Here is an 11,083-nt window from a genome sequence, read left to right as displayed (position 1 = left end):
TGGAGTTAATGACTCTCTTCAGCTCAAACACACGGCTAATGTTGGAGACGTTTCCAAACGTCTTTGAGAGGGTCTCCCACAAGTGTTTGGGAGTCTCACAGTAACTGTAAGCTTCAAGAAGAGGAACATCAAGAGATCCTTGCAGCACGGAGAGCACCATCAAGTCTTCTTGTACCCATGTCTTGGCTTCAGCTTTGGTGAGAGTATTTTCCTCTTCACATTCTTCAGTTTCTTTGGCCACTGGCTTCGGACCATCATCAGTGATGTGGCTCCACAGCCCTAACCTTCCAATGGAAGTCTTCACCAATCTAGACCACAAGAGGTAGTTTGAACCACCCTTCAGCGTAACCGGGACAATAACTAGCTTGCTGAAGTTGTTTCCTTCCATCTTCTCTTGCTTGAACCAGAAATGACCAGAAAGCTTCAAATTTGCAACGCAGCTGAAGAACACACAGTACCAGACTTCAAGAACACACGAACTCAAAGCACAACACCACAGGACTCAACTTTATCACACAGCTTCACGGAACCCTCAAGAACACAAGAGCAAGAACACAAGGACACAAGAGCTAGAGAAAGAAAGAAATGGAACGAGGTTTCTCAATACCAAAGCCAACCTGGCTCTGATACCATATGATTTTAGAGAATAGAGTAGGTATTGAGAGATTAAAGGTAGATTAGAGAAGGTTAATGGGAGATTGAGAAGGTTAATGGGAGATTAGTAGAGAGATTAGGTAGTAATCATGTTTAAGAGTATTTAAGAATCATCATGAACAAGAGAGAGAGTCTAGAGAGATAATCTCATACTTCTTAATTATTAATCTGATCAGAGTTTACAATATATATGAGGAGGCAACAATAGGATGAGGGTTTCATAAAGTAGCACTATTACAAGAGATAAGATTTGCTTTAATTCAAACCATCCAATGAGCTTCTTCCTTGTGCATAAACCTCCTTTTGCTTTATCCAGCTCTTCTCCAGCCTGTCACACGCGCCTCCTCTTCCCTTGCAACGGACTGATGCCTTAGCGAATAAGGCTTTTCTTCTTCTTCCAAAGTTACCCAGGTAACTAGTATGACTAGTATACTAGTAAGTTACTGGGGTAACTAGTATTACTACGACCTCTTCATCATACTCAACTTCTCATGTCTTTCTCTTCCTATATATTGATCTCATCTCAACATAATCTACAAAGTGACGAACATACCCTTATCTATGCGCGTGAAAAGAGTCTGATGTCGATGTGTCTTCTTCAATCGAAGAGATTTCTTTCACTTCAAACAAACTTTGAACACAGACGACACATCATAAAGGAAGAAAAGAGATAGAGGAATTTCAAAGAGAGACGATGAACGAGAAGGGTGAGGGTGTTCGAGAAGCTATTTAGGGTTCTTGTGGTGATTGGCTGTGGCGGTTGTATCTGTGGGTGATTATATATGCAAGGTGTTTGGTTCGTTGGGTTGGAAATAGTGATGAAGAAGCAGATGATAGATTGAATTGGGGAAGATGAACAGTAATGTTGTGTATCATATTTTATTCTATTTATAATTACAGTATAGTATGCTACAATTTTTTCTTTCTCTTCGGTAAAGTGTATCTCCTTCGCCTTCTAATTCTTCTCTTTCACTACTCCATCAGCTCCATTGTCTTATTTTTCAGCACCGCCGCCACTAATAACCATCCCAGAATTAGATGGTGAGTTGCATTGGAGAAGAAAACAATGCTCTTTGTTAATATGTTTTATTTTGAACTGTTGTAACAAATATAGTAGAATATAAATTCATGGTACTAAAGGTTGTATGCTACTGAAATGAATCCGACTTTTAGAGTTTTGTAATTACAACAATTAATATATAATGATCCACCATTTTTTTCACGAACAATACATTTACATGAAGAATATACATAAGTTCTTGCGAAAATTCTTGTTAATATTATAGCATACTATTCTATATAATCGTAGAAGTATAGTCTAGTACAATATTTTTTCTTCGCGTTTGTTTCTTATTTTTCATCCTTTTCCTCAACCTTTTCTTCTCTCGTAGCTCTTTTTTTTTTTTATGTTCTTCATTCATGTCAAGCGTTCCATTGTCACCATTACTACTATTGATTGTTTCGGCACTGTCACCATCTTCTCTCCACCACAGTCACCAATCGTCATCTCTTCCTCCTTATGTATAGGTTCGTTTCCTACTCCCAACAACGTCATTTCATCTGCTACCTTACAACTGTGTCGATACTATAAAGTATATAGTACAATACAGTTTTTAGTTGCTTTCTCTTCAACACGTTCAGGGCTATTTGAAGGATATTAATGTCATTTTTTGAAGAATCTGTCACATCGATGAGCTTATACTGTAGAATGAACATATTCTTTATTTTAGTGCCATTTATGTATATCTCACAAATTCACCCTAAACTAAATCTTCAAAAAAAAAACCAAGCAAATCACGTTAGAGATTATTAAGGAAAATCTAAATTTAATAACTATAAAAACAACTAGAGTCTCTGGCTCTTGTGCTAAAGGGTTCACAGCAGTGAGTACCACCACTGGGTTCGAGTTCGGCCACAGTCTTAAGTGGTAAAAACGAAGATTCTGCGAGCTTCGTGGTGATCAGTCATTTAGCCTATGGGACTATAAGACCACACCACACCACGGTTATCAAAAAAAAAACTATAAAAACTAAAATTAAGCCCATAACCATAAAAAGATGGTTAAAATATACTCTGTAAAATAAAAAATTTCTACAAACTTTAAACCATATACATATTTTTTTCTATTTAAAGATTTAAAAGGATATATAACATTTTTAAAATTACTTCACGAATAAAAATAATTAAATGTTATAACATATGCCAAAAGATCATGCGATGACACAATAATTTAATATGGTTCACCAAATATACTACGGTTATTAGAAGTGAAATATATTTTTGGATACATTAAAATTACAAGAAAAAATATATCAATATTACGGTTTAACAAGACTCGGCTAACTACTAATATATAAAACGAGATTTCCAGCTAGAAATGGTTATTCGCTTAATTTACTTTTAACTATATTCTTAATTTATTTTGGTTTTTGGTTCTTCCAAAAAATCACCACCCATTATCTAAATATATCTATTATTATTCGTTTTTATGAGGAAAAACAAACATGCAGCAAAACAATATGATGATTTGGTTTAGCTGGCATTGCTCCATTTTTTGTTTTATTACTAAACCTTGTTTTTTTGTTTCTTGGCAATATCCGCTTTGATCGCTAAACTGTAGATCAAAAAATCATAACCAAACCTCACAACTCTATACAAAGTATTTACAAATGGTTAGCTTACTGGCAACGACTTAAAACTTTAGCAGGATAGACTTTGTAGTTCTAGCAAATTTTGACAGCTACCTGAGATATACAAATGCATATATACATATAATGCACACCGGAGATTGCACACACACATATATGTAGTTTATACTAACACTCAAGACTCAACAAGTAGACATAGAGCCATGCTATTCTTGCTTGGATTTTAGTTGCATTACACTATCCTCTTCATCTGTCTTTTTCTATCTTTTAAATTATGTATATCTCTTTCTGTTATTTATATTAGGTTTCAAGTATATAAATATGAGGTTCTTATCGTGATGTCTTTCTTATCTTTCAAGGAGTATACAAATTGATTGATGGCAAAGTAACTATTTTACTGTTTCAGTTGTATTGTAAAAAGAATGACTTGAAAGTATTTCGAAAAGACTGATATCATCTAGAAACTTATCCTTGTAGCAGTGATAGGTAATTTAACTATTCACAAATAAAAATATTTTAAATTATTTTAAATCTTTTTTAACCGGTATGAACAATATTCATACTCTTTTTTTTTACCCAAATCAAAATATTATATTAATTTTCTGGCTTAACAAACCAAAGACTGTCAACCATACAACAGGTTACAAACCACATTCCAAAAAATCAGTTAACAGAAACCAGTAGCACTACAACCGCACTTACCAAATGCCTCCACAAAAATATTCAACCACCATTTTAAGCGCCAGATGAATGTCTTTCATTCGCAAATAGATGATCCAACCAATGGGGATGACCCGCAGCCACATAAGACTGAGTAAGTCCTAAGCTTTTAACACTTTGCGCGATGAAAGAAACACTTCTAACCGACTCCCATGATCCAATCCTTAACTCCCAAGCTTCAAAAGCATGCAGGTCTTTCTTGATCTCCGAAGCTTCATACTGAAGCGCAGGCCACAAGTGAGGTCTTTCAATTGCCTCAACAAAATCACCACATGTTGAGACGAACCTGACCTTCCTCTTCCTCATACTCCGCACACTTTCAAGGACCCACAACCAAACCTGCAACTTAGCCTCGTTCCGTGATTTTACACCCGAAAAAGCCCTTCTACTGTGTTCCAAAACAATGCCTCTATTATTCTTCACAACCCACGCAGCACCCATTGTATCGCAGCCTATATTCCAGTCATAATCAAACTCACAGAGTAACCATCCCTCTGGCACCTCAAGATGACTAGACGGTAGTTCCCTTCTCGACACTATCGCCTATGTGTGCTCCATTTGATTCTGGATTTGTTGCGCTAAAAACCAAGAATTGGACTCCTCTTTTGCTTTCTTAATAATGTCTTCAGCCGCAAAAGCTTTACCTTCAAAAAGGAGCCTATTCATGTTCTTCCACAAGTACCACAAGACCCACAGCCAGCACCGGGAAACTTCAACATCAACCTTTACTTCCTTACTCAACTTCAGGAGATATGCCACATTTTGATACACCGATTGAACATGAAATCCATTCTGAGGACATGGGATGTTAGATAACACCCAGACTTGTCTTCCTAAGTGGCAACTGAACATCACATGGTTGACTGATTCACCCTCAAATGCACAAAGTTGACATCTATCATCACACTTGAGTCCTCTTGCCATTAACAAATCTGCAACAGGGAGCGCTTCCGATAATGCTTTCCAAAGGAATGTCTTAATCTTTGGAACCGCAAAAACTTTCCAAATTTGAACTTTGAGGGTATTGATTGACGGGAGAACTTCAGCCACCACTCTAAGCTCCTTACTCCTTTCCTTTGACGCAAACCAGTAACCTGATTTAACCGTATGAGCCCCTGATTTGTTAAATTTCCACACCCAAAAATCTTCTGAAGTGGTCACAGGTTGGTTCTTCAAAAGAATCTTAATATCCGAGGGCAAAAAGACCTCCTCCAATGCCCTCTGGTTCCACCTTCTGTTTTGAAAATCAATCAAGTCCCTCGCTCTAAGATTGATGTTAAACGTACAGTTTTTAATCCACGGAGCACGCGGTCCATACCCATCATCCTCATCCTCAAACCATTTATCAGACCACACATTAATGGAATTCCAATCTCCCACTCTCTTCTGAAGGCCTTTAATGAGAAGTTCTCTACCGAATAACAAACTTCTCCAAGCATAAGATGGCCTTTCTCCTAGTTTGGCATTTAAAAATCTAGAGTTTGGAAAGTATCTGCTTTTAAGAAACTGCACCAGTAAGCATTAAGGAGAAGAAAGAACCTTCCACGCTTGTTTTGCCAAAAGTGCTTGGTTAAATGCTTCCAAGTCTCTGAAGCCCATGCCTCCACTTTTTTGGGCAAACAAATCTTATCCCAAGCTATCCAATGAATTTTCCTCTTGTGAGCATCGGAGCCCCACCAGAAATTCGCCATAACACTGGAGATGTTAGCGCAGATCGTTTTAGGGAGTTTAAAAACCGACATCGCGAACACAGGTAAGGCCGAGGCTGTAGACTTTAATAGAACTTCTTTTCCCCCTTGCGATAGCTTCCGCAAGTACCACACATTCAACCTTCCATTCACCTTCCCTTTGAGATAACCAAACAACTCTATTTTAGAGCTACTAAGGCATTCTGGTAGGCCCAAGTACTTACTCGTTCCTCCTTCGTTTGAGATATTAAGCACCCCTTGAATCAAACTTTTAGTTGTTGGATCAACTTGAGAACCAAAAGAGATTGCAGATTTCTGCAAGTTAATGGTTTGGCCTGTGGCACTACCATAAACTGCAAGAATGTTTTTGACGGAACGAGCTTTGTTTTCAGACGTTTGACACAAAAAGAGACTGTCGTCGGCAAACAACAGGTGATGCACCGACGGGCCAGCCACAGCAAATTTCAACCCATTGATCAATCCCTGACTTTCAGCTCTGTTCAGAAGATGCGTAAGACCCTCTGTACATAAAACAAAGAGGAACAGAGAGAGGGGATCTCCCTGCCGAAGACCACGTTGCGGCCTGATCCGACCATACGGCTCGTCATTTACCAGCACTGCAAAAGAGATTGTTTCAACACAGGTCATCACTAACTTCACCCATCTACCATCAAAGCCTAAAGCTTCAAGTAATCTCCTTAAATAACTCCATTCTACCTTGTCATAAGCCTTCGACATGTCAGTTTTCACCACCATACTATCATTCTTGATCTCCGGATGAACATGCAGGGCATGGACAGCTTCATGGGCAATCCCAATATTTTTTGTGATCAATCTCTCAGCTACAAAAACCGACTGATTGACTGAGACAATCGCAGGGAGGATGGGTTGTAAACGCCTAACCATAACTTTTGAAATGATCTTATACAGCACAGAGCATAGGCTTATCGGACGCAGATCACCCATGGTCTCAGGTTCTTGAACTTTAGGCAGTAGACACAAGTAGGTGAAGTTCCAGTCCGCTGGCAGCATCCCTCTTTCAAAGAAATTTCTCACTTCCACCAAGACTTTTGGGCCAATCTCATCCCAATATTACTGAAAGAAAAGACCCGACATGTCATCTGGAACTGGGGCGCTCGAAGCTTTGATACTGAAGACTGCACCTTTGATCTCTTCATCTGTGACCACACTAACCAAAACTTGGTTCATTGCTTCCGAGACTCTAGGTCTCATGTCTTGAAACCATGGCTGATAACTTGAGGGGTTAGAGGACTTGAATAAAGTAGAGAAATAGTCCACTGCCACTTGAGCTTTCACTTCTTCAGACCATTGTTCCACCCCGTTACTGTCCCTGATTTTGATCAACTTCCTCTTTGCTCTGTTCACCTTGACCGACTCATGAAAGAATTTAGAGTTTCTATCCCCAAACTTCAACCATTTCTCCATGCTTCTTTGTTTCCAGAAGAGTTCTTTGTCCCTATAAGCTTTGCATAGCTCCTTTTTTATCACTCTAATCGCATGCCAGCAGGGATAATTCCTTGATTGAAACCATTCTAGCCTTCTTTCCAAAAGATGGATTCTATCCTTTGCATTAAAGACTCTCCCTTTCTTCCAAAGACTAATCGCAGCCCTGCAGTCTCTTAGTCTTTTAGCCACACATCTGTTGGTTGATCCACAGGCTAGACCTCTCCAAGCTTTGATTATCTTCTGTTTGACCTCAGGATGAAACAAAAGCTTTTTTGTCAAAACGGAACTGATCTTTTTTTCTCGCTTTCAGAGCTTGCAATTTCACCAATACTGGTCTGTGGTATGAGCCGTGTTTATCCATAAACCTTTGGTTTGATGTTGGGAAAGCTCTCCTCCATTCCTTATTACTAAAGGCTCTGTCCAAACAACACTGAATCCACTGTTTCCATCTCTGACCAGCCCAAGTAAATCTGATGCCCAACGACTGAAGCTCTTCCATCCCCCAAGCAGACAACATATCACCAAACGGTTTGGAAGATGATTCGTGTCGCAGTAGGCCTCCCAACTTCTCATCATTACTTAGGATCTCGTTGAAATCTCCTATCAAACACCACTTTTCTTTTCTTCCTACCCCAATCCTACTCAGCCTTTCCCACACAATCTTTTTCCTTTCATCTGACGCAGGTTCTCCATATATACACGACAGAAAAAAAACCACTTCACCAAAATGCACCTGCATATCAATCATGTTCTTATCCGCATACTTAATATCAAGCTTGATGTCGCTCTTCCAAAATAAAGCCAAGCCACCACTCAAGTCTATGGGATTAACTGTAAACACTCTGCCATACCCTAACCATTCCCTCAAATCCTCCAAAACATTTCTGCAATTTTTCGTTTCCATCAAGAACATGATCTCCGGAAAATGTGTTTGACGTATTTCCCGGAGTCGCTGAATTGTCAGGTCTTGAGTACGCCCCAATCCCTGGCAATTCCAACTCAGAATGCTCATTAAAGGCTGGGTGATCCCTCCCTTGGGATCACCTTTGGGGTTTTAGACTTCGCCAAAACAAGAAGCTCCCCAACTTTAGTTTCTATCTTTCTCTTCTTACTGCCTTCCACTCTTTTTCCAGCCGCTTTATCCCATAGAACTCCTGCAGCTTGATCTGAGCCTAATAAGGGTCTCGGCTTTCTTTTTGATTTTGGAGGACGTCTGCGTTGGTAGGTTTTCTTGGTAGCTCCGGACGAAGCACATGGTTCCAAAAAACCCATGCTAAATACTGTAGAGCCACCAGAAGAGACCCAGAAAGTACCTCCAAAGTTTGCATCCTCACTCTCAGCCATCGAAATGTTATATGCATTCCACCTCCCGACTGCACACGATCTAATAGCCGAAGCCATTAATTTCTCAGACTTCCTTAATCCCACCTGCATTTTCTTAGACTCCTATAGCTGAATACAATCCCCTTGCCTTTATTGAAATCTTTGGACAAGATAGGAGGGGCCTCGAGTCTTAACACCATACGCTGTAAGATAGGATCTTGTTCAACTGCAGCCACAGAAGATTTAACTCTCTCTTCTCTAACTATTCTATCTTCATTTGTGGCCAGCATCAAGTACTGCATCATCTCATCTAGCACTTCTTTCACAATCTTCGGTCTTCCCGTCACTGAGTTAATCCCCACCTGATCTTCATTTAGGACACCGAAGAGAGGATCGTCTTCCTGAAGAACTGGTTTTTTCAACTCCAGTTCCTTAGCAATTCTCTGACGCCTTGCCACAGCTTCATCTTTCATCCTTTTTACTACGAGGGGGAATATGCTTCATTCGTGATTTAATCTCTGACATGTGAAATATCGCTTCTGAATTCTTTCATAGTTGAAGTGAATGGTCACCGACTTTCCTCCCTTAATCTTTACTATCTTTGACATTCTCAGCGGGTTCGCTACGTTGAACCTCACCTGAACCCTTTCATAAGGTTGAGTTTGTGGTTTCTGAGGATCAAAAATGAGGACTTTGACTTCCCCCACCAGATCTCCAAGCGCCATTATAGCTTCCTTCGTATAGTAATTAATGGGGATATTACTAATACGGATCCACAGCAGAATAAACTGGAGATAGTCATCCGGCGGATCTTCAACCCATCTTTCAACGACCACAGCCCACTCGTTAAAGGTATGAACCCCTTTTTCCAGCACATCCAGCAGGTCGTGTTCGTGATCAAAGAAGAACTGGAAACGTTCTTGCGACAGAGCTACCCCTCTACACTTGCCTTCCTTTTGCCATTTACTTGGCATCCTCCAGATGAATGTCGACATCTTCTGACATTCTGGGTTTAAAGTTCTACCCACCAGACTCAGCTTGTTCTTCTAATTCGAACAGAAATCCGGTAGTTCCGGCATTTCGAAAGGCTCATCTTCTTCTTCCAAAGAAAGAGCCATTAAAGCTCTATCCATAGCAACAGACATCTTCAGTAAACCAAGAAACCTCCGCGGCCAGCCTCTTCACAACGATTCGTTCCAAATTTGACCTCGAATTGAAATCTTTTCTTCCCACTTGAAACAAGAACCCTAGATCTTATTTTCTTTCGTGCTAAAAAGTAGCTGCAAAGTACCACAAAGTGGTTGTAATCCTTTAAAGACAACGTGTTTTTTCCATTTTTTCCTGGGTCCCACACTCCACTTACTTACTTCCGCTAGAGATAAAAACTTAAGCCCATTGAGGGACGCATTCCTATTTTGCAACAGTTTTTGTTGTGAACAATGAAAGTATTACACCCTCGGTCACATTTTGACTTATTAATAACATAATAAGTCACTTATGTCTACTGGGACACTTTTTGCCAACCAAATCCCGAACTATCATATATTTGGTTAGCTTTTATTTACAACCAAATTATATCCCAATTAATGGGACCCACTATCTTCTCTCCTTTTTTTTTCCTGAAATATTGTTCTTTGTTATAAGATAAGCATTGAAATGATCATCCACTTCTTTACCAAACTAAAGCACTATGATCATCCACTCCTTTACCAACTCAAGCACTATGATCATCTACCCATCAAGCACTATGATCACCCACTCATTTACCAAATTAAGCACCATCTTTGTTATTTTATGTATTGTTGTTCACTATAAATACCATCACTCATCTCACTCTTTTGTACACAAAAAAAAAACAAGAACAAGAGTTTATAATCAAAGAATCATTACATTTTGGTTTGTCAACTTTTGTTCCTATCTAATGCAGTAAATATACTATTATATACTATTTAAGTGTCCCTTCATAAACCGAACTTTCATAAACAAAATATTATTGTAATATGATTGGCGACTTGCGTATGATGTCCATTGTTATGATTATCGACTTAGAGAGTTGGTATAGCACTTTTAGAAGGTTTTGACTGTTTGATGGGTGCAAGGAATGTTATGACTCATTTGTTTTCCTTTCGCGCGGAGATCGAATCACTATTTTGGACTATGGAATATATACGAAACTTACGTCAATTTCAGGTCATATTTACAACGGATTATTCCTAATTGATGAAGATGGTTTCGGAACCAGAGGAATGACCAGCTTTTGAAGCTTATTTGAAAGATCGAAATTTTGAAGGATAGTTTTCACAGCTCACAGATCATTCATATCTCGCGGACGCAAAATAAAAAGGCGGATAGCCTAGCACGGAATGCTAGGAGACAGCTGTCTTTCGTTTTCTATACGGATGTGGAGCAACCTTTTTGATTTTCAAAGGCTACATGAGAAAAAAAATTATTAGATGCAATGCAAGGATAAAGAGCGATATAAGTATAGCCCTATAACTATTCAGACAAAATAAAGGAAATTATTTAACTCTATTAGCAAAACAGTCTTAAATTAAAATCATAAACCTTGAAAGATAGGCTTTT

General features: G+C 39.1%; 2 protein-coding genes across 2 annotated transcripts; both read right to left on the bottom strand.

Moving 5' to 3' along the window:
• Nucleotides 1–4,037: 4,037 nt before the first annotated feature.
• LOC106338235 lies at nt 4,038–6,742 on the bottom strand. Its single transcript, XM_013777261.1, has 3 exons — nt 5,562–6,742; nt 4,667–5,514; nt 4,038–4,474 (listed from the first exon to the last, which is right to left on the bottom strand). Exons 1-3 carry the CDS (start codon nt 6,740–6,742, stop codon nt 4,038–4,040), a joined length of 2,466 nt encoding a protein of 821 aa, XP_013632715.1.
• Nucleotides 6,743–9,000: 2,258 nt separating this feature from the next.
• On the bottom strand, nt 9,001–9,495 carry LOC106338234 (uncharacterized protein At4g02000-like). The gene has a single exon (XM_013777260.1). It carries the CDS (start codon nt 9,493–9,495, stop codon nt 9,001–9,003), a length of 495 nt encoding a protein of 164 aa, XP_013632714.1.
• Between the last annotated feature and the right edge of the window lie 1,588 nt (nt 9,496–11,083).

This window comes from Brassica oleracea, chromosome C4 (genome assembly GCF_000695525.1).
Source record: "Brassica oleracea var. oleracea cultivar TO1000 chromosome C4, BOL, whole genome shotgun sequence".
NCBI classification, from domain to species: domain Eukaryota; kingdom Viridiplantae; phylum Streptophyta; class Magnoliopsida; order Brassicales; family Brassicaceae; genus Brassica; species Brassica oleracea.
The sequence above is the reverse complement of the archived record's forward strand: the minus strand, read 5'-3'. Positions and strand labels throughout refer to the sequence as shown.

Bases quoted from the DNA above. Each gene is read 5' to 3' on its own strand.
- LOC106338235 (XM_013777261.1), bottom strand. From the start codon at position 6,742: ATGCTGCCAGCGGACTGGAACTTCACCTACTTGTGTCTACTGCCTAAA. The intron at 5,515-5,561 runs GTTCTTTCTTCT...TCTTAAAAGCAG, and splicing joins TGGCAAAACAAGCGTGGAAG to ATACTTTCCAAACTCTAGAT. The intron at 4,475-4,666 runs GTAAAGCTTTTG...ACTGGAATATAG, and splicing joins GAATAGGCTCCTTTTTGAAG to GCTGCGATACAATGGGTGCT.
- LOC106338234 (XM_013777260.1), bottom strand. From the start codon at position 9,495: ATGTCGACATTCATCTGGAGGATGCCAAGTAAATGGCAAAAGGAAGGC.